Source organism: Podarcis tiliguerta (genome assembly GCF_965153285.1).
Source record: "Podarcis tiliguerta genome assembly, chromosome: 3".
NCBI classification, from domain to species: Eukaryota; Metazoa; Chordata; class Lepidosauria; order Squamata; family Lacertidae; genus Podarcis; species Podarcis tiliguerta.
In genome coordinates this window covers 82,955,538-82,979,061 of record NC_139536.1, presented here as the reverse complement: position 1 = coordinate 82,979,061, position 23,524 = coordinate 82,955,538, and the positions used below count along the sequence as shown (strand labels likewise).

The 23,524-nt window shown below is 40.8% G+C and overlaps 1 protein-coding gene and 1 long non-coding RNA gene across 10 annotated transcripts in view; one reads left to right on the top strand and one right to left on the bottom strand.

The window, feature by feature from the left end:
• Positions 1 to 23,524, bottom strand: part of COL9A1 (collagen type IX alpha 1 chain) — a 96,516-nt gene that overhangs the window by 44,927 nt on the left and 28,065 nt on the right. Inside the window, exons 2-12 of one of the 9 annotated variants that reach the window (XM_083431591.1) lie at positions 22,056 to 22,129; positions 20,101 to 20,178; positions 19,636 to 19,768; positions 13,674 to 14,070; positions 7,497 to 7,580; positions 6,745 to 6,765; positions 4,464 to 4,538; positions 4,011 to 4,046; positions 3,845 to 3,907; positions 1,621 to 1,674; positions 1,261 to 1,296 (exon numbers count right to left, since the gene is read on the bottom strand). In XM_083431591.1, the coding sequence (XP_083287717.1) occupies positions 1,261 to 1,296; positions 1,621 to 1,674; positions 3,845 to 3,907; positions 4,011 to 4,046; positions 4,464 to 4,538; positions 6,745 to 6,765; positions 7,497 to 7,580; positions 13,674 to 14,070; positions 19,636 to 19,768; positions 20,101 to 20,178; positions 22,056 to 22,129 (1,051 nt within the window). Of the gene's footprint in view, positions 1 to 1,260; positions 1,297 to 1,620; positions 1,675 to 3,844; positions 3,908 to 4,010; positions 4,047 to 4,463; positions 4,560 to 6,744; positions 6,766 to 6,800; positions 7,042 to 7,496; positions 7,581 to 12,560; positions 12,621 to 12,725; positions 12,869 to 13,673; positions 14,071 to 19,635; positions 19,769 to 20,100; positions 20,179 to 22,055; positions 22,130 to 22,474; positions 22,597 to 23,524 lie in introns of those variants that run through there. The other 8 variants (XM_083431593.1, XM_083431592.1, XM_083431595.1 and 5 more) reach the window with 8 other exon arrangements.
• On the top strand, positions 5,192 to 12,888 carry LOC310673445. Its single transcript, XR_014509017.1, has 3 exons — positions 5,192 to 5,797; positions 11,947 to 12,070; positions 12,784 to 12,888. It is a non-coding gene; the product is annotated as an uncharacterized lncRNA (long non-coding RNA).

Sequence of the window (23,524 nt, the reverse complement as noted above, 5' to 3'; positions counted from 1 at the left end):
ATAGGAAGGCCTTTTTATTGGTGGCTCTTCAGTTCTGCAGTTTAAGAAGTGTTGTTTACACAGGAATTCACATCCTATAAATATTTTGATTGATCTTTTATTAGTTTTCATATATTGTAAACTAGTGCTTGATGTACACTTAATTTGTTTCTGTATATTTTGTTACCCGTTCCCAGCCCTCCTGAATATGCTGGTCTATGACTTGAAAATGGGTGGGGCAGGGGAATATAAAGGGTGAGTTGTTTTTTAACTCTGCACCAAGGCCATTTTTGTTCAGCTCCTTTCTCCTTGTGCACAGAAACACTTTCCACTCTCACAAAGAACTGTTTGGATTCCTGTCTCTCTAATATGTGTGTGTACAGTTCAAATATAAAGGCAAGGTAAAGCCCACACGAACACCCATGTGGCGCAGTTAAGGAGTTGGATTAGGAGATGGAAGGCCCTAGTTCAACTCCTCACTCAGCCATTAGTTCACTGGGTGATATTTGGCTTGCCACATTCTCTCAGACTTGCCTACCTCACAGGGTTGTGGTGAATACAGAATTGAAGGAAGGAGTTTAACACTGAGCTCCTTGGTGAAGACTATGACAGAAGTATAACATCCTGCCCAGAGTGGCTGGGGCAACCCTATCAGATGGGCATGGTATAAATAAAATAATAAAAATAAAAAACATCATCATGATAAGGCCAATCTGTAAATAGGCCCTGACAATAGCTTAATAGCTCCTGTTTCTATGAGCAGAATGGATGCCAGTTTTCCTTTCCAAGCACAGCTTTTCATGCTAATAATACTTCTTTTCTGGGGGAGTCCATACCAACTTCCAATGATCAGGGTCTTTTTTAATAGTCTGAGGGGCAGAAGTAGGAAGGGGCTTTTAAAAAGCCCCATCCCAGAACTCTGGACAAGGTCCTTCGGATCTTCATCAGAAAATCCCCTGATCTTGTCAGCACAAGCAATTTCGACCATGAAATACTACAGAGGTTGTTTTTAAAGGCCAGTTTCTGAAGGCTGGCATATAAAGGCTAAGGAGGCGAAGAAATTAAATCTGCTCTCTACTGATTTCAAGATAGAAGTTCTACTTTCTATGCTCTTGTGTTATTTTAGTCTGACTGGAAACTCCCTCAGGGATTATGAGAGGGTTGGTTCTCCCCTCCCCCACTCTGCTTTCCTCTTGCCTTTGTTTTACTTTTCTAAAGCTGAAAAGAAATTCATAGTATTGATTTTTTAAAATAGATACTATATAAAAATCTATTACGTACAGGCAGTCCACGGCCTCCAGGCAACCCGGGTTCACCCTGCAAAAAATAAAATGTATATTATCTGGGAGGGTCTAAAACCAGTTATATAGTGAGCAGAATAATAAATTTTCATGTTGGAGGTAGGGGGACATAGTGGGGAACTTTCCATAATATTCCATAACATTAAAATCACTAATCAACAGCTAGTAAGTATCTTTAGATATTTGCGACTGTGTTGTTGAGTTGTTGTTGTTTATATACCACCCTATACCAGGAGGTCTCAGGGCAGTTCACAGAACAAAATCAAAATACAAAAGTCCTGTTAAAAAGTCCTGAGGCCAAAAAACTGAAAGAAAACTTAATAATGGATTTTAAACTTACCTTTTGTCCTTTTGGACCAGCACGGCCTGGGGATCCATCAGGGCCTGTCAGTCCCTTGTGGAACAAAGCATATACTTTTATTACAGTAACAATTACCTTTCAGTTCACAAGAAGGAACTGTTTATAAAATGTGCCAAGTTCCAAACAAGATAATCAGCTCAGTATAACATGTATGTGTGTGCATGTATTCATGTGTCTGCACGTGAGTGTTGCAGCTGGATCCAAAAGTTGCCTTCCTCTAGTAGTGGTAGGATTCATTTCCCATCAGAGGAAGGAAGCTTTTTGGAAACAACCCCAAGAGAAAGCAGTGTGAAAACAGTCCCAGAAAAAGTTCCAAAATATGATGCTATCCAGATTCAAACTGGCCTGAGCCTGAGGCTGCAATTGTAAACACACTGACCTAGGAAGGAAGCCCCATTGAAGATGGTGGGACTTACTCCTTAGTAAATAGACACAGGATTGTGCTTGCGGGGAACTTGGCAGTTTGCCCAAGGTCTGTATTTGGGCAAACTGCCCAAATACAGTTTGCGTCTTTTCACCACAGACTAGGCTACAACCCAACAACTAAAATATGCTGAAACCCACTGAAAAAAATGGACTTAAGCACACCCAACTTGTGTTGTACTGCAGCCTCCTCAGTCATTATTTAGAATTAACAACCATTAATGAAAAGGCTTTAAAAGGTTCTGGGTATCTTGCCAAACACCTATACTACAGCAGTCCTATATATTTCATTTTGATTACTCTGGAGAAAGAGGTTTGAAGATGGTGGCCCAAAAGAAATAACCTCTGCTGAACAACCTTGCATGCACTTGAGGGCATTTCTGCACGCTTACAAAGCGCTGTATGCAGAACATCAGAGAAATGCAGAGTTGGAAGGGACCACAAGAGTCATCTAGTCCAAACTCCTGGAAATGCAGGATCTTTTGTCCAAAGTGGGGCTCAAGACCACAACCCTGAGAGAGTCTCATTCATGCTCTTCCGACTCAGCTATCCTCCCATGTAACTTGGAGTCTTTATATGGGCATAGTTCCAGAGCCGTCTTTCCCATAGGGTTTAGTGGTGCGTCACGCCAGGGCGCCGGCTTCTCAAGGGCACCCCAGAAAGTGGGGGAGCTGCGCAGCTTTGCCGGTGGCCTCCCCTTTCCCTGCACGCCCGCCAGCTGCGCCCCGCCAACCATAAGGCTGGCAGGCGTGCAGCTTCCCTCCCAAGCCTCTGCGGGGATCACTCTCCCGCAGCGACATGGAGGAGAGTTGCGCCCCCCAATGGCTGGCAGTGCGCAGCTACGGCCACCCCAACACTATCTGTGGTAATTTGGGGGGTGCTGGGCAGATATTTGCACCCTGGTGCCGTATCTGCTAAAGACGACCCTGCATAGTTCACAAGCATGTCCTACAAATTGCCATTAAAAGAAAAAAATCATGTGTAGAATATGACCTGTGCCACATAGGTTTCTACACAGTAGAGGGAGGGAGGGCACCACATATGACAAGCTCAAAGCTCACTCTCATGAGCTCACAATAACCAATTAATTACAATTAATTAATCAGACCTGTATCTCTGCCATTGTTTTGGAAGAAATTAGTCATCTGCTAATGTTCCTTCCAAAAAAATCAGAAACCCCATTTGAAATGTGGGAATGTAAAGTGGGGAACAAACCTCAGGAATATTATCTTGCTTTCTCAGACAAAATATTATGAGGTATAGGAACATACAAAACCTGGCTTTGGGGCCTTGTTAGGTGCAATACATCTCCTAATTTATCCCCAGTCCCAGCACCTCTCAGAAATCTGTCCTAACAAGTTGCAAAACTGTCATTGGGCAGGGGAAAGATGGATCAGAGCCAGGTGCTGATTCAACCCAAGCAACCTCTGGATCCCTGCCTTGCATTCCTTTTCCTACTGCTATGCCCTGCCCTAAGCAAGGAGGGCCGCTGCAGCACGCAGTACTTTTCCTGTTTGAATTCAAAGGAATTCTGGGAGGAATGAATCCTCTCCCAGAAGCTTAGTGCATCAGCTGCTTTGCTCATTCCCCCGCCACTCCCCTAGAAACGCCCAGCCCCTGTCTGCCTCTGCTCCAGAAGGGACCGTCTCTCCACGTGGAAATATCCCGCTCAGGCTAAATGCCCTGGCTTGCTATTACAACCAGAGGCCTTTCAGGTTGGTAGCAACATCTCACAGAGAGAGGTTCTGCCTAGCCCCAAAGAAGAAGAAAATCTACTCACATCAGCCCCAGGTATTCCTGGCAATCCAGGGACACCTGGTCTACCTGGTTCACCATCTGCGCCCTGCAGGAATGCATTGGAGATGGAGGAAAATTAAGGCATTAGAAGAGAGGAGATACCTATGAATCCTTTGATAAAAGCATGGCAAGAGCTATCAGCCACTTACCGCAGGGCCCACGGGCCCATTAGGACCTCTGTCCCCCTAGAGGAATAGAAGAGGAAAACGGCAAAGTAAGGATACTTTTTAAACCTGTCACATTTCCATATGCAAAAGCTTTATTCAGATATTCTTAGAAGAAATCCCTGATTGCTAGGACTGCAGAATCGCTGTTATAAATACTAACACAGCCCCTAATGCAATTTAAAAGAAACACATTATATATGCCAATTTACTTCAAGCCACTAGCACGCCCCTCGTGAAATGAGTCTTGGAATGCACATTTAGATTCTTGGCACAAAATCCCAGGAACTAATTCCTTCCGCCGGCTAGCAGTGGGTTACAGAGAGTTGACGTACTCAAGTGTCACATGCTCAATACTGTATACTCAGAGGGACAGCTACAGGGAGGAATTCCTCGAGCAAGGATGACAGTCCAGCTTTATGCACAAAATAAACTTACGTCGATGCCGTCGATGCCAGGAACTCCTGGGGGGCCTGGCGGGCCAGGGGGGCCTTGTGGACCTGGGGGGCCTCTCTGGCAAGAAATAAAAGAGCACTTAAGACAGTGGAGCAGGAAGGCATAGAAATCATACCAGAAATAGGGGGAAGGAGTAGAAGTTGAGAGCCAGCAGTTAAGGGCCACCACAGATTCATAGAATCATAGAGTTGGAAGGGACCCCGAGGGTCATCTAGTCCAACCCCCTGCAATGCAGGAGTCTCAGGATCCGTGACCAGAGTTCAGCTTCCCTGTCCCGGTGCCCAGATAACTTTAACTGTGCCATTGAATTGTGTTCCGTTTTTCATTAGGACTCTTTAAATCCCAACACTTTGACCACACTCTCCTATGTTAATCTACAATTCAAGACGGATGCAGTCACATGCTGTAAATCTGGGACTTAGAGATTAAAATGTATCATTCTGCCCATCACTGTGTTTAGTGGTTTTGCGTGGGTTTTTTTCCAGAGATCCCTAGGGGGTATGTGTGCAAATAGCATACTTTGCTTTTCTTCCCCCCATACATTCTGAAGAGAAAAGTTGACTTCCCAACCATGACTACACCAGTGATAAAATGTAATAAAACTGTGCTCTTTGGATCAGATGTCCAACAATTTCCTTCCTTTGTAAATAATAATAATATTAAAAAAAATTGAGAGGAAATAAACTGATCTCTGAAAGTAACCCCCCGGATACCCTATGCTTTACCTTACCAAGAGAGATCACCATTATTCCTAAAGATCCATATTCATATTCTAAAAGGCATGTATGATGAAGGTTTCAAAAACCTCCCATCATGGTCCTGTGTATAACATGTTTTCTTCTGTAAGAGTTTTCTTCTAAAAATAGAACCTACCTCCCCCACTTAAAAAAAAACCAACACAAAAAACCTTCCTAAATCCCTTTCAGATATGCTGCTTTCTATGTGAAACTTCAGAGTGCGCCTCATATTCCCCCAAAATAGTTTTGGGGAGGGCCCTCAGATTCTACAACATACTCCACGGTTTCCTTTTTATGACTAAATTCCAACTGCCAGGCAACGTTAACTTCACAATAGGTGCTTTGTGAAGCAAACCTTTAAGCAGGCCCCTTTCGCTCCCCTCACACCTCTTGCAGAGAAGGTGAACTACTGACACTAAAAGCAGGGGCACCAATTTGCCAGGCAGTTTCAGGCTGTGAGAATGCCAGTTCTAGACATAATTCTTGTGTTTCCTGCCTTCTCAGACGGCATTTTAAAAAAAGGCTACTTTTCCTCAGAAAGACTGCCGAAAAGTAGCTTATCCTTGCTATGCTAAACCAGTGAGTTTCTTGGGCACCAATGACCCTTTTCATTTTCTCTGTAAAGGTGTTCATAAATAATAGATAAAACATGGCTAAGATCTGTAAAACAATAATCATTAAAATGTTGTACCACTTTATGTTGAATCATCCAAAATAACTACCACCTCTGCTTGGTTCCATACTCATAATGGCTGACACAGATTGGAATCCCTACTTCATATATATAACACAGATAAAAGATCCTACATTTGCCACTCTTTTAATGATGCCGATTCTTGTTTTTGAAAAGATTGCTTAAAGAAGGGGCAATGTATCCTTATTAATTCCTCATGGGCATCCATAACCACCTATTGAGTTGGAGCCAGACCAAGTTTGATGAACTTAGGTCACAATGAAATTTATGGGATTAAATGGTGACTAACTTGTTCCACTGACTTCCATGGAACCTCCTTTCACATACCTTAGTCCTGACCTGACCCATTGCACTAAACTGAATAAAAAGTATTCGACTGAGCTAAAAATTATATTCAAGAGGCAGGGGTGCCAGATTTCAACATGGGATGAGGGGTGGACTGTTCAATCACTGCATAGGCCAAAGGAAGAGGCACTACTGAAGCCAGAAATTGTGTTCTGCTTAAATGGTACCTCTGCAAAGCAGTCTGATCTAGGGTAAAGGAAATAAGTACTGCCTTGTAGAACCAAACCTTCATCTATTCAAGCATCATGTTTCTTAAAAGCGGCCAGCCAAATAAATGATGCAGGGAAGTTCACCAGCAGGTCACAACAATTTCTGCATATTTTCCAACATAATAGCATAATTACAGAAATGAATATTAGCAGTTCATTTGATTGCCAAACAAAGAGGGAAGGGGGGGGGGAAGCAGAGTGCTGATAGATCAGAACAGGGAGCATATAGAAGCACTTTATCCTCTGCACTGGGCAAGCATCCTGCCTTTAAAACTTACCTTGACGACTGTCTGGCTTATCTGAAAAGAACAAGAAAAAGTCAGGCAAAACTTACTTGAGAAAGGCAAAGGCAAATGACTTGCAGGAAAACCCCAAGGAGGCAGGAAAACCTCTTGCCTGGAACACTGAGAGCCATGGACTTGTATCTGATTGCCTCAGATGGATTTTAGGATGTTAAAAAATCACCCCCAGAAGGACCCCTCCAGAACACCTAGGAAAGCACAGTCTGCAATAGGCACAGTTATTCTGCTAATGAATGGCTGTGGAGGAGGGTAACAGAGATTGGAGGAAACCTGATGGCTAGAAAGGAGGGATTGAATGACACTGGCTTTTTAACCCTTTGCCCTGCTGCCAGCAGCTTGCTTCTTCCAGCAACTTTTGGCTTGATCTATGCTTTGAGCAGAATGATCAGGCAAAGATTATTGCCATTATTTCCCCCAGCCTGTTATAATATATCGCTAGAAAGGAAATGTATGAAGGCACTTTGAATCCCCCAATCTTCTAAAACTAAGGCTGTGTACAAACTCCCATTTACTCTGCAATCAGTGCACACCCACTTGTTTGGGAAGCAGTGTACACGTGAAATACACAGTCTATAATCTAGCCTGTCGTTTTTTTGTGAAACACTGTGTTCTTATGCATTTCCCCCCAAACCAGCTCTGATCCAAATTGAGAAAAAGAATGACCTAGCTGCATTTTAAGATGCTGGTGTGTACACAGCCCAAGCACAGACCTTACACTACAATCTTACCGAACTCCGAGCTGTAAGTTCACCGCAAGTTTCTCTCTGGGGTCGTTGAGGGTCACAATGAATCATCATCCACTGGATCTCAAACTAGGACAGAAACAGGGAAGGTGGTTTACCTTTTCATAGTGGTTTAGCAACAGCACCATTCTAACTCACTAACCTTTAACATCCTTTTAAGTGTTGGATGATTATTTCATTGATTTCCAAGCCTTCCCTTTCCTGAAGGCTGGATACAGATAGCAGCATTGCCTCATCCCTTTGATCCTCACAAACTTGTGAGGTAGGTAGTAATTGCCTCCATTCTGTGGGTGGAAATGGAGGCTGGCAGAGCGATTACTCAAAGACTGCTTGATGGATAAGCAAACTGTCCCCAGATATTTGAAGGCAAAAAGTCTCTGCATCACACCAGTTTAGAGCCGTGGATTACCATGCTAAAAAAAGAATGACGCCAAAATGTGACCAGAATGCATTCCTTCCAAATGGCCACAGGAATGTGCAAAACTTCTGAATGGCCCCTAGAATGCATTAAACCAAGGATTTATTTATACAGTTGTCTTTAGGGACCTGATTAAAATGGCCAAACAAAAAAGTACTGCATATAGAAGTTACTCTTCCTGGATGTATTAGCATATGAATAAACAGATGAGCAAAGGGGTACTAGCAAAGTATATTTATATCCTGTTAAGACATCCCAAGAGAACCCTGCTGTGTGTGAACTGCATTCATATAACAAATTCTGATGAATTAAATCCTTAAATTGCTTTCTCATACCTGTGTTTCTTAGTATGTTTAATGGAGGGACAAATTACAGATATCGTCTTTTCTATAAGGAATGCATCATTTAACTAATCTGTGTCCGTTAGTATGTTTAATGAAGGGATAAAACAGAAATGTATAGTCCTTTATGAAAGGAAATTTGTAACTTTACCATTCTACATCTGTTCAAGAGGTGAAAGGCTTTTGTGTGTGTCAGCTGTGCTGGAACAACATGTCTATTTCTGAATAGACCCCTCCAAAATGTTTTACATTACTTTTCTTGGACAGAAGGGATTTGAACTCAGATCTTTATAAGGAGATCCTCACTGGTTCTCAGTCAAATTCCAGTTCTGCTGCTCAGATTAAGAAAAGGGTAATATTTGGTTTTGCTTTTAAATTAACATTTGCTGGTTCTTTTTCTTCCAAAAGTTGGAATTTAAGGGGGGTGGTCCTAGTGAGGTAAAAGAACAGACTGTAAAGGAATACAGAATCATGTAGACTTGACTCCTGTGTACACTACAATGCTCTTAAAACGTTTTTTTTGCAATGTTCCTTTACAAATGGTACATTTGAAAGTTTGCATATTAGTGGGGGGAAATATTTACAGACTGAAAACCAGAGTCAACTGCTGAACCAAAGCACAGAGGGATCATTTTCACCTATTAACAGGTTCACCTATTAATGTAATTTTCTGCATGGTACATCAGTTGTATGGTGCTACCTACTCAGAAGAATATTCCAATGCAAACTCATAGTATTCCTTTTCAAGGAAAGGGCCATTTCTGTTGCTAAATCACCCTTTTTCTGATTCTACAAGTTCTTTTGAAAATATTGTATTAGATCAGGTCACAACACTAGGAAAAGCTGAGAATCACAGATCTATTTTTCTTGAATGCTTTGGGGACAAAGTATAAGCCTGCAGCACCCATGATTTCCTTGTTTTGACCCGTGTTTTTCCAATACGGATCATTTTGTTGATATTATCTATGTTCCTAAAATCTTTCTGTGCACAACCTTCCATAACTTCTTGACTTCCTCTTCTATACATCATGTCATCTCATTTCCTATATTCAAACCTGCCTGTTGCTGAGCTAATGCCCTTACCCATTTGAGTCTAAGAACCATAGTATTTTGCCATATTCTCTAACTAGTACAAACTTATTTCTACATTATTCATACAATCAATGAGACTTTTAAGTCTGAACTCCTCTAAGATAATATGCAAAATCACCTTTATTCCCAAATATGCTTTTGCATTTCTCTGGGGCATTTCACAAATTATCTCCTGCCTCTTATAATCTTTATAAGTGATTATGGTTTCATTTTCTCTGCCTATTCTGGAGTTTCTAGGTTTCCAGCATTTAGAGTACATTTGCTTTCCTAGTGTTATCATCTCTCTTACATCCTTACTGCACATTTCAAATGCATAACTGATTGCAAATTACTTGGACCTGCCATTGAAGTGAACAGAAACTTCCAAGTGTGTTTCAGATCAGGGTTTTAGTTTACATCTAGCTGTTAGTTTTATATCATTAAATCTACCAAGAAACTCTCTTTGTTCTCAGAAATCACCAGACAGGCAAACAACCAAGGGAATGTGTGCCCTGACTTTTCATGCTGGTATTATAAGATTATAAATATGTGATACAAGCAATTTAGCATGGATTTATTAATGATCCCTAGGATCTGCTTAATTCCATTATTTTTATAATCATCTGCAAACCAAGCTACCTTTAACTATTATTTTTAATTACTCTTGACACCTATGCTTTTGATGAGCTGGTTTGCATAATTTGGTGGGCCAGTGTATAAATAATACAACCCATCTCTTAACTATGGTGGAAGGTTCAAGTACAGGGTGCGAAACCGTGTGCTCCTTCTCCCCGGCCCCTCTCCTCTCAGGCATGAATCTTCTGTTTGCTTCAGCAATGTCAACAACACTAACCAGGGTTTACACCCTTAACCAAAGTCTGCAAACCAACTTCAAAACGTTTCTAACCTAGTTAGAAACAGCAAGTCCTGATTAGCATTAATTGTAGCTAAGTGTCAATGTAAATCTTAACAGAAGTTAATAGAAATGTGGGAATTAATGCCAGGAAGCCCAGGTACTGGGTGAAGGATATATGCAGTTCATCAGCTAAGTAACGTGTATTTTTAAAATGCACATGCTATGGTAATGTGTGTATATAAATGCAGATATATTACTGTAATGCATTACAGAAAAGACCACAATGTACAGAAATACTGATTTGCACCTTCCCCCCCCCCGCCCCATCCCTAATGCTTAGAACCTGAAAATTAAACTTTTTCAACCATCATTTGAATTCCCTATGCAGGTAATCAACTTGTAGGCATCACTGGTTATATTGCCATCTAGTGGGTGATTCGGCTGAATCCAAGGGTGTCCACAGTTCTTATGCTACTGTCAATAAGCAAAAGATGTAGCCACCTGATAGTTTCCTTTATGTAAATAAGACTTGTGGTCAGTGTAATGGAGGTCAGTGTTTTCAAGTGGAGTAGTCGGTGCATTTCATGAACCAGGATGTGATGTCTGCAGCTCTCAACCTATTTATCCTGGAGTGAATATCCCCTTGTTACAAACCTCAAAGAATGAATAAGGACAGCTCTACAGAGACTAATGCTTCCAAAAAGGCAGAGGGGATATAACAAAAGGCTGTCAGCCAGCAGTGAGCAAAGCCTTTGGAAGCATGTGGGAAGAATAATTGCTGCAGCCAACAAATCATTTAAGCCAAAGTCCTCGGCTACGTGCCAGTTTAGGCCCATTATGGTCAATTCATGGAGGAGTCTAATCAAAATGCAATAACACAAGAGCAATTTCCTTCATCTGCAGACAGGTAATAAGAATATTAATGGAGCAAATAAGTTTAGACAGGATAGGCAGCCCAATTCTAAGTGGGTGCTGTAAGCTACAGCAGCAGAACTGTGCCCTAGTACATCTAAAATGGAATTCAATTGAGACAGAACCATGTGGCTCTGTTTTGCCTTGTAATTTTTCAACAGCTAAAAGAGGCCTTCAGCAGCAGATACTGTACTCCTCAGCATTCTGACATGACACTCTGAAAGCTCTTTGGATCCCTTTGTGCTCCCGCCCCCAATCTCACCTCTCTGCACAGTTTAGCTGAGTCATGGGCAAACCGCACAAAACAGGCAGTTCAACACATACAGTGGTACCTTGGGTTACAAACACCTCGGGTTACAGACTCCACTAACCCGGAAGTAGTACCTCGGGTTAAGAACTTTACCTCAGGATGAGAACAGAAATCGTGTGACAGCGGCACAACAGCAGCAGGAGGCCCCATTAGCTAAAGTGGTACCTCAGGTTAAGAACAGTTTAAGGTTAAGAACGGACCCCCGGAACTAATTAAGTTCGTAACCAGAGGTACCACTGGATAGCTAAAAATTACCGGATTGCTTCTGCTTGGTGAACAGCTCTGACTCAGCTACAGTATCAAACAGCGATTAGCCCTGTTGCATCTAAAGTGGAATTCAATTGAGACCAGTGAAGTAAAATGCTTGGCTGTTGTTTCATTAACGTGACGTTAGTGAAATAAAGGACCATTGCTTTGCCTATTCATTGATCAACATAACCACAGTCATCTACATTAAACTTGATATTGATATTTGTTTGTTCTTAAACAATTTATTCAAATGTGGGCCAACTTCCACTTCCTTTCAGACATGAACACAGTGGACCATTTTAAGATTTTATTTTACTCCTTCAAGGGAACAGAAAATTACTACCACTTGTAGTGCCACCGCAAGTTATTTGTTGACTACCTACGGAAGTGATCAGACCAAAGGTAGGAAGTTGAGCAGTCTTTCCTCTGTTTGCTCTTCTTGCTTCCCATTAAAAACAGCAACAATGGTGAGATAGAGGGGAAAGAACAATTGCACAATTGCATGTTCATGCACAGTTGATCCCTGATGAATCCACCTAGCTCCTAGTAAGGCATTGTTGTACATAGGATGTGACCCAACTGCAATTACAGTGGTACCTCTGGTTACGTACTTAATTCGTTCCGGAGGTCCGTTCTTAACCTGAAACTGTTCTTAACCTGAAGCACCACTTTAGCTAATGGGGCCTCCTGCTGCTGCCACGCTGCCGGAGCACGATTTCTGTTCTCAACCTGAAGCAAAGTTCTTAACCCAAGGTACTATTTCTGCGTTAGCGGAGTCTGTAACCTGAAGTGTATGTAACCTGAGGTACCACTGTACTAGAAACAAGATAGAAAATATCATTAATTCAAATTTAGTAAAATAGGGGTGAATTAGTAAATAAAAAGGCCTTACATGTGTGCATTCTTTTAATGCCTCTATTTGCTTTCTATGGAACAAAACACCTTATTTTTTAAAATAAAAGTGCAGCATGATTCATTATCCAAAAGAAGTATTTCCACATCCTCATGGTACAAATTATTTTCTATCTGTCATAGACGGTAGGTACTTCACACTTACTTACATACTTCACACCAATCGCAATTCCTCTCTGAAAATAAATATGCTCATTAAACAGTGTCACAGCTGAGGTTCCTGAATACCAACTTTCTTGGCAGAGGAACAGAGAAGAAAGGACTTCAAAAATTACTACGATCAGAATAATTTAGTAACAGTTTTCTCATGCAAAGCAATTATTGTTTCTGCATTGTGATGTCACAAGCAAGGAGGTCTGATTACATCTGAAGATTCCGAACCTCTGGCCCTACTGCAGTTACAGGATTTCAAAACCAAGTAGTGATTTTATTCCATGAAATGTTATCTTGTGAGATTGTATGTGTGGTCATGTTCTGTGGTGACCATTGCAGAAAGAAGGCCAAGATAATGTCATTTCTATCCTGAGGTTTTGAAATTAACAGGACTATAGCTCAAATATAATAAATATTACTTTCAATGGATACCCCCACATAAATCAATTGAACTTTTAATGTCACCGAGAACACAATTAATTCTTTTAAGCTGCTTAATCATAATAAAGTTTAAAGATGGTCACGTTCACTGCAAATGTGTAAAGGTTTGGTAGCTTTTAATTATGTTTTGTAATGAGTTGAGGTAAGTCTTGTACTTAATTCTTTGGCAGAACATTAAATCCACAATCCATTATAATCTGGTTTATTAAATTATCTATTGTTTTCAGAATTGCCCCCCCTCCTTCCCCAGTATCTACAGGGTTCTTAAAGGATCAGTACAAGCAACTTTCCAGATATATAAGGTTTTCTAATTTAAAGCTTGTTAAAAGATAATGCTTCCCTATATCATCAAAATCACAGAGCCATATCTTCCTGCTCCATTTGAAAAATATACATTGTGATGCCAACCTACATCTATCCCCCCACCCTGCCACATGAAAAAGTCAAAGGAAAGCTAAAGGAAGTACTTTCTTTGTAAATGTAAATGTTTAAAACTTACCGGAACTGAAATTTGAGGATTATCTTTCAGTTTTCCCAGTGTGGTAAAGCCATCAACGTTGATCTTCCCTCTTGGTTTTATGGCTAAAGTCTGGATCTGAGTACAGTCAACATAAAGAGTGACAGCACTCCTTTCTATGCCAACCATAACCTTATGCCACTGGGAATCAAAGAGATACGGCAAATCCAGAAACGTTGCTGTTTGGAGACTTCCATCAATCCCTTTATATGAGTACTCAAGAGACTTGGCTTGCCCATTAAACTTCAATCCAACTTGCTCTCTTCCAGAAGAGTCTAGAACCTGCCAAACGCTCCAATACTTCTGAAGAGTAGTTCCAGCCATTCGAAAAGTCGTTAGAATGGAATATTCATTAGGTAATCCATTAGGATACAAAGACCTGTATAGGATCAAAGTAAAGCAGGCATGTTGTTGTTTATTTGCTTATCTGATTTAGCACTTGGGATGAACTGTCAAAATGGAAAGATGACTCATTCAGTAGAGCATGAGACCCGTAATCTCAGGGTTCGAGCCCCACATTGGACAACAAATTCCTGCATTGCAAAGGGTTGGATGAGATGACCCTCATGGTACCTTCCAACTCTACAATTCTATGATTTTATAAGAGTTGACCACCTCAGGGCAGCATCCTCCCACTAGTAGTTTTGTCTCAGTCTGAGTCATCAGCTCTTTACTGCTGGTAAAAGGAATTGTGACTCAAAAATATTAGCTCTTCCTATGTCACAAACAACTCAAGACAAGGCATCATGCTTACGACCTTTTAGCCAGTAACAGTGAGGTGACCTAAACCAAATCAATCCAGATCAACAGCAAGCCTATTTAGGCAACGGTGACCACATTTAAAACTTTCTATGCATTTGCTGCCAGTAAAGTTACGTTACTGAATTCATGGACACATGATTAAATCAATAATAATAATAATAATAATAATAATAATAATAATAATAATAAATTTATACCCCACCCATCTGGCTGGGTTTCCCCAGCCACTCTGGGCGGCTTCCAACAAAACACTAAAATACAATAACCTATTAAACATTAAAAGCTTCCCTAAACAGGGCTGCCTTCAGGTGTCTTCTAAAAGTTTGGTAGTTATTTTTCTCTTTGACATCTGGTGGGAGGGCATTCCACAGGGCAGGTGCCACTACCGAGAAGTGTTCCTGCCTGACTATATTTGAGACCTGCTCCTGCAGTCTTAGCTTTGCTGGGTGGATCTGCACTCAGGCTCCACTTGCTGTTTGAATATTTGACCATAATGTGTTACGTTAGCAGGCAACAAATGGTGCATACTATAGTTGCATAAACAGCATATATTTAAAGCGTTGTTTTCCCCACCTCAAACTATCCTGGGAATTGCATGTTGTTAAGGGTGCTGGGAACTGTGGGGCTGTGAGAGATAAATTACAGTTGCCAGGATTCTTGGGGTGTGTGTGTATTCTGAATGTGCTTTAACAATACATAGCCTATGGCAGAGCTGTCAAGTGAAGAACTGACTGTTTTCTCATATTGTTCTTCCTTCCTCACCTTTAAAAACTGATTGAAGCCAATTATTATTATTATTATTATTATTAGTAGTAGTAGTAGTATTTATAGTAAAAAAAACCTCCAGATGCTTTTACAGCTTTGGTTCCTTTTCTGTTCATTTCCACTTCCTGTTCCCTTCTTACCTGTTTTAATTAATTTAATTTAATTTAATTACGTGTTTATGCTATTACTCAAAGGACTGACATAAGCTAAATGATGGTGATGCTAAACAACAGCAATTATTTTTATTTACAACCATGATGATAGACCTATTAAATCCACCATAAATATTCCCCAGTTTCAAAGCAACAATTAAGGCCAGTTTATTACATGGTGGAAATGCTATCTGAGTGAGCTTGGGTCAAGTGCCATCAATGCTGAAAGGATCATGTGACTGACTTGTCATAAATTGTATACATTTGCTGCCTATAAAGTCTCCAGAACCATTATCAATGGCTTTAAAGCCTCAAAAAATTTGAATCCTCAATCTACCTGTACAATGCTGGCTCTCAGATCACTTTAATTAGCATTGTGGTAGTGTGGCAAATATGAGCTGATAAACTCTGGTAAAACACTGTTACATTTACAACCCATCTTCCTTGCAAGAGTAGTGCACATTATCCCACTACTCTATTCCTCACAATTATCCTGTGATATAGGTAGCTTAGTGTCTGGCCTAAACCTACGTAGGGAACATAACAACAGAGTAAGGATATGAACTGAGGTCTCTTGAGCAGTAGCTATTATAACACAGTGCCCAAAAGGAAGCAATCCAACAATGAAACAGGACAATCAGCTTACGCTCCTTGGGGAGGGGAGGGTTAAATAAATAATAAACATAGGATAAATAATAATAAAATATTGATGGTAAATAATTGCAATTCAAAGTGAACATTGAATTGCTGGGGGGAAAGAGAAACAGTGATAAAGAATTCACTTTGCGCCATTCACTGAGAAGAGGAAAAATTGCTGAAACAAAACTGATAATCCTTTCGTTTTTATTCTTACATTAGTTTCCAAGGTTTCCTTGGAGATATGCAAATAGGAACCACTGAAATTTCCTTCATCCCTTAAAGGAGCCTTGCCAAACAATATAGAATTTGCATGCTTCGGGTGGAGGAAATAGCTTAGCTGGTGCTGCAGTCGCAGACACATTTTTAAAATATTTGCTAGAATATTTCTAATATTCCATCTAAATGATATACATAAGAGGGGGTATTTAATTCATTAACCATGGAGGCACATGAGGGGTATGATCTACTTTTATGAACAACACAAAGACCAACACCCCCCCCCCCCAAAAATAAGGTCCACTTTGACACATTGAATCCTTTTGTCCTATTTTTGTTTTTTTATCCATCTCCACTAAAGTCACACTTGGGGTGGGGGAACCTAACATGCTCAGTAATCCTAATATGGCAGAGGCTGCTGGATCTGTTATAGAGGTGGTAGAGAAGTGAGGTGGCATTTCAACAGTTTTAAATATGCATCTTGAAAATCCAGACCCAGTGATGCCTCAGCAGTTTTCCGAAGTCTGGAAACAGGTGTTTCTTGAACTTATGTGTTCTTAAATTGTTAATTGCTTGCAATAATGCCATGAGGCAGCAAAAAGACATGCTGACAGAGGAACCAGCGGATGCATCCCTATTGCTGTTGCATGATCAGCTATTCAACATCTGGCACTGCCTTTCCACCCTGGGAGGAAATATCTACCGACAGCCAAGACCTCAAGTACTAAATAATCTGAGCAACATCACTCTGCTCTTGCTGTCTGTACATTCAGAGGATAAGCAGAGCTCCTTTAGCTTTTCCTTTTATACTTAAAAACTCATAGCATAAAACCCAAACCAAGATAGTATTGTTATATATGGCTCTCTGGGTTTGAGAGGTGCAGCCTCTTCATTGCACAGCAGGGAATATATTACTATATGCTTACACAGCCCAGTCCTACAAATCATCACCCAGTGATTTCAGTCTTTACTACCAGGTTAAGTATGCATAGGATTTCAGCCTTAATGCTTTTTATCTTTGTATCTAATGCAATGTTCCTTATTGTGAACATGATTACAAAGAAAGGATCTCACCACTGACTCAAAAAAGATGAAAAGCATCCAAATTTGTTATGAGTATTTGGTGTTGATTTTAGCAATAAATGAAAAGTAACACCAGGGTTGACAACATGGTGTCCTCCCAGCTACTGCTGAGCTACATGTGCTTCTCAGAACTCATTAAACACACACACACACACACACACTTCGGTCTTCCTCCTAGCAAAAGAAGAGGAAGTGATGATAGGGGAAATGATGTCACTGGGCTTGAACAGATGCATAGTTCAACCACTCTGACCTTCACCGCACTGACAGCACCCGCGGTCCTCTTTTAACTCAGCAGATCACCTCCAATCCTGCTTTACCTGTTGAGAGACTATGGCAAATCTAAAAAATGGGGTGGGGTGTGGATGGAAATCCCATACACCCATCACAGATATAAAACAAAACGTATTAATGCAGGGTTGCCAACCAGTAAAATAGAAGGTACTTATAGAAACAAAATATGTCATAGCTTCTTAGGTAGGTATAGCTTCTTAAAGTGATCCTTTTATGACAAAACACTTGTAAATAGTCTAGTACTCCATCTGATATGTTTGAGACAAAGCTGTCACACCTGCTTTGCTCTGTGGCACCCTTGAGCTTAGACTTTTAGTTCATGATATCCAATTCCCAATGTAATACCAACAATGAGTTTGAACTTTTTGGGGGGAGTGGGTAGGTAGGACTAACAACACTGAAGGACTGTGGCCCCTGCCCATAACAACAAAGCTAAGAATGGATAGCATATATAGAGGAATGCACTGCAAAACCAATGTGCTTCATCCTATACGCAAATCTGTAACAGAAGAATAACCCTGAGTGGCTCTTTCAGCACCGGTTTTGGTGAACAGCACCGCTGCAACTGCTTGAAGCCACCAGGTGGCACGCGATTCAATCCCTGCTTTAAACTGCTGCATTCTTTAAGGAAAGACAGTGAGTCCTTTCAACCATACCCAGACAAATTACAGGAAAGCTAGCCCATTTCCTGCATAATAGCTGGCTGCTGTTGTGCTCCAGACTAATATTAAAAATAATTACATGCTTCATATATGAATAAACGATAGTGTAGGGCGTTGAGGTGTAACGGCTTTATTAGCAGGATTCTGGAACGGCTGTATTACTCACAGTCAGGCTAGGCAAGTTGCGTAAAATATGCTACAGCCTCATCTAAGGTGGCCTCTGCAATTCGCTCACAGATTAAACACCCACTATTAATTTGGGAACCTGGAATTGATGCCTGTAAATATAATCTTCTGTGCTGCACCTTGGTAAGCCACCATGCCACATTCTTCCCCCTAGCTCACAAAAGATTCTAATTGTGGCAGAAATGTTTTAAGATTCTAACATGTTCCACATTGTAAGGTGGGAATATATCTTGCCCTAATAAATTGTTTTATATGCTAACATATCATTTCTCTTTAATTTTTTTATATTTTTTTTAATGCTGGAAAAACAAGGACAAATGTAGCCGGTTGAGAGTTTGCCAACGTCAGGCTTACTGAAGTCTGTGAAAACAGTGTTGGGTCTCTTTTTAATTTGTGAATATTGCCGATTTCAACTGACCGGTTCACACAATCACGTGTGTTGGGTACTTGAGAAGCAGTTGCAAATCTGTGCAATATCAATGGTGGGGCTGGAGTGAATTTAGTTTAAGTGCGTAAGTGAAAATGCATATTCAGTAGTCTCTTTTCTTTTGCTGTTTTAATAGCGGTGGAGAAGCTGCAGGGCAATGCTTGCTTGGGTGACCCTGTCAGATGTCTGTACAAAAAAAAGTGTAAGATATTCCCCATAAAAGTTAGTACCTTTCTTATGAAATAGTAAGGTACTGTACTCTACATCTCGTCACTCAGAGAATTACCACTCAGTTACTTGCAGCTGAATGTGTGAAGCTCCTTGACTGGGAATTATTGTGCTAGAGGCAGCATGGGGCGATATGACCCTGTCTGTCTGGCCACGAGGGCTATTTCACACATGGAAGTTGGGACTTGATACTGTGGGCTTCAGTTGATGAATATTCATATATGAACTAACTCTCGGTAATCTCTGGAAACAACAGAAAGGCTCAACTGGGAAAGAACGCAGCATGTAGAGTAGTTGCACAAGCACTTCACTCTGAATTCAGATGCTATTTGCATGCATCACAACGCAAACAGCTGGTGTACACAATAAATTTGGGTAGCTTCACCCAGAAGCAAAAGAGGGAATTAATTTGTGGGATGGAGGGCACAATTTATATCTTGCAAGGTACTTTGCCCCGCTAAGTAAAGGGAGAGTTGTGCATTTAAACCATAGATTTAAAAACAAGTAATGAAAGCAACAGTATAGATTACCTAGTTGGGATCCTGAAGTCTACATTTGTGCTTAACTTGTAAGCCACTTGTAAAGCTGTGGAGCCCACCACACGCTGGATGATGCCTCTGGAAGCAGCTTTATCAAGTTGGAACTGTGAAATCAGGTCATATCCTAAAGGAACAAATATGCACATTTTAAAAAATCTTCCATTGAGCAATCATGTAGCTTGAAAACCTAGCCTGAGTTTTCCCTTTGGTCTCTCTTTTGATATGCACTCCCCTGCTGTTTTAACTCATTTAAAAAAAAACAAACCTGTTTCAAATTAAATTAAAATGTTTGGTTTTTATGTAGCTTGTTTTTAATAATGTGGTGAGAAATCTTGGACATACCAATTGACACAAGGAAGCAAGATAATAGACAGATAGCTACGTCTGCAAGGATGCAGTTTTCAAAAAGAAGGTCTGAAACAATTTATTTGGAAGACATCATTAGTGTATACTTGCCTGGTAGATCATCTTGGCGAAACCGAGTTGGTGGGCAGAGGTCAGTCTTTGTGTTGGAATTGAATGTAAGTGGAAATCCTGCAAGAAACACCAGACACAGGCATCTATGTCCATTATTTAATTTATCAGTTTATCAGCCTAACCTTCCTGTGATGGTCCCACTGCAGGTTACATTCCAAAACAACAATTAAAACCCATTAGCTTACAAAACCCAAAACCAACCTTCAGGCTGTTGAATAGCCTTGGACATTGAGTCATATCCTTGGATTTTAACTTCATAGAAATTAATAGTATTTACTTCCAAACTTATTTCATTTAGGGTTGGGGTGCAAAAGGCTCCAGAGGAAACATAATTAATGAAAAGTCACAGGAGGAAAAAAGGGCCAAACTGGAGCAATTAAAGCTAATGGTGAGACTGTCTGAGACTGTCATCACATCCACAACGGCCAGATTATGGTAGATAATTGTGTTAGATTTCTTGGGAAATGTATAAAACAGAGAGCAGTAGAGGACACCCCTTCCCTTCCCTGCCATTTCTGAAGAGCCTCTGCCGTCTCTGACATGGGTTTGCAATATAAAGAGTTCTACAGTGCAGAGCTATTTGTGGTTTGGACAACCATGAAAAAGTTGTAGCTAGCTAGTTAGCTAAGTCAACACCTATATATAATTCAAAGAAAGCCAGTGCCAACTCTGCTCCAGCAAAACCAGCAGTTGGGACTCCAAGCTCTTGGCTTCCTTCCCTCCCTCTTTGATATTTCAGATGTTCCCACTCTTTCCTCTCCCATGTTTGATCACACAACAAGCCCTGTAAGGTGAGAGCAAGAGCTGGGAGGGAGTTCTGAAGAAGACCTTTTTTAAAAAGCCTCTTTGCATGACCAAGTAGCCATTTCACTGTTTGAAACACCCCCTCTCTGTGAGCACACATCCCAGCCCATTCATGCGACACCCTAAACCCCTCCCTAAAGAACCAAAAAGGAAACTTAAACATTGGTTTACGGTAGCTTTAGGGATTCTACCTATGCAATATTTCAAGCCAAGATGGAAAATGTCACTGGAGGCTGGAAGAAAGGCTTACACAGTTTGAAAAGAGACACCTTTCCAGAATACAGAGAGCGTCTGGTCTATTTCAAGAACTGACACTTAGATGTAGATTTCCATTTTACAAGCCTAGAAAATGGAACATGCAAAATCTGTTGCCTCTTCTTCCCCAAGAGCGGAGCTTGCTATTCTTTTAGGGATTTCATTTTGCTAATTAGTATTTATTGTCCATATCCAACATGTCTTCTTAATAGACAGCTGGAGATATGTTGGTCCCAAGGAATGAAATTTACAAAGGAAAATGTTTGTTAGCCACTTACATCATAATAAAATTTGTTAATCTTTGAGGAGTCACAAGATTCTTTGTCATTATTAACAGGCTTAAGTGTGCCTGTTCTACTGAGGTTGCATTTTTTATTGAGCCTGCATTGGATGAGTGCTCCTGCTTTTGGGCTATACAGAACTCTTCCTCAAGTTGTTCTGTACAACGCAATCCAATTCACATTCAGAAAATGTGGATCCAATAAAATTCACCACCATGCTAATTTATAAACGTGTAATTTTAAGAATATAATAACGTTTACTCTGTTTCCTTTACGTTGCATTTTTTAAAATGCTAAATGTAAGAGATAGGTTTAAATGCCAGATATCAAAAGGCACTGTTTTCCAAAAATTCAAGCTGCCTTTCTTTCTCATTTACATACCCACATTTATCACACACACATAAGAATCTAATCCCATTGCTCAATTTGTTACAGTGCAATCCTATATATGTCTACTCAAAAGTAATCCCCACTGAGTTCAGTGGTACTTGCTCTTGTATAAATAGATATAGGATTGCAGGAGAAGGCTCTGAGTACGGTAGAACTGTTTTCACTGCCAACATCTTTACTACATGTAATAAAATAGAGCCTTACTTGTCTGCTGTTGAGCAGTAGCGGATGCCAGAAACCCAAGAAAACAGAACAAATAACAGGAAAGTTGGTATTGCCTGTAAGGAAAGAAAGACAGCTTAAACATGAACACACACGGCCTAATAATGTCACCCACTTTCATCTCACAGTCGTGCATATAAAATGCATAAAAGCATGACTTAAATCTTTGCTAGCACAGATGGCAAGCAAAGCTCCAAAATTTCAGGTTTGTGTCTTTTCCCCCAACAGTACAACAAAACGTTGCCTTAGCATTTGTCTCAGATACCTGTTCTTACATATATAACTGTCAGAAGAAAAAAGGAAGACACAGAGGGCAGCAAAGCCTATTTTAAATGCAATTAATTGTTCTTTCCTCCTCTATCAGTGGCGCCCCTCAGTTAGATATGCAGTACATCACTTACCGGTTGTGCTGCATTTCCCCACCCGGTTTTTGTGCTTAGGCACCTAAGCAGCTGAATTTTCTGCCTATGGTCCCATCAACTTAAGGGTGAGAGGGTCCCAGGGTCAGTGCTCTCTGTCCTCCTGCAAAGGCGTCTGTGTGTGCGAAGAAACACCAACGGTTGGAGCCGTTTTAATAATCTGGATGAGAAGTGGAGGTGGGCACTAAGCAGGCCTACGTGTTCCCGAGGGGACATGCAGGAGGAATTTAGCTGGGATATAAAAAAGGGGAGGGGAGCAGGAGCGAGGGGTGTGGATATAAGTAGAAATTCCTAAGTTAAACAATGCTGCCCAGTGAGTGAGTTACATGGCAGGAAAGGAAGGGAGGGGAGTAGCTGATGGGAAAGAAACATGAGGTTAGACCCTGGAGGTGACCCAGCAAAGATTATGTATACTTTGGCAATTCCACTAATCAGGGTAAGTTCAAATGCTGCCATGGGTGGGGGGAGGAACTTCTCATTTCTCACTGACTTCCTAATGAGGCAGTCTCTCAGCTCCCAGTCCTGCAGTAGAGGAATTTTGCTGAAACAGAAGCAAGCCATTTATGTAGGGTTCACTGCTTAAGTACGGATCTTGCCAAAGAATACAGATTACCTAGTTATATATTGCGACCCGGCAGGTTAATCAGTCTCTAACCAGTCACTTTAGTTTGGATATATTTTCAAGCACAGAAAACCACACAGGTAGATCTGTCTATGTGGATGGACAGAGGGCGAGAAACCCAGTGGATCATCAGCTCATGATAGTCTGGTGCAGGGGCCGCAGGAGAGGGAGATTGCTTTAATTCCTAGAAGACTTTCAGTAAAAGCTACAAGAGATTATGAATCAGCACAAACCAAAGAGCTTTAGAAAGGCCTCACTGTAAAAAGCTCCCAAAGTACACAAAGGAGAAGGGCTTCTCTGTTAACATCCAGACAGAATACAATAAAACGTGGTTGGAGCAAACTATTTCCTGACTTGCACGCTCTGTTTCAAAGGGAAAATATCAGGTACTGTAACTTAGAAAGACAGCA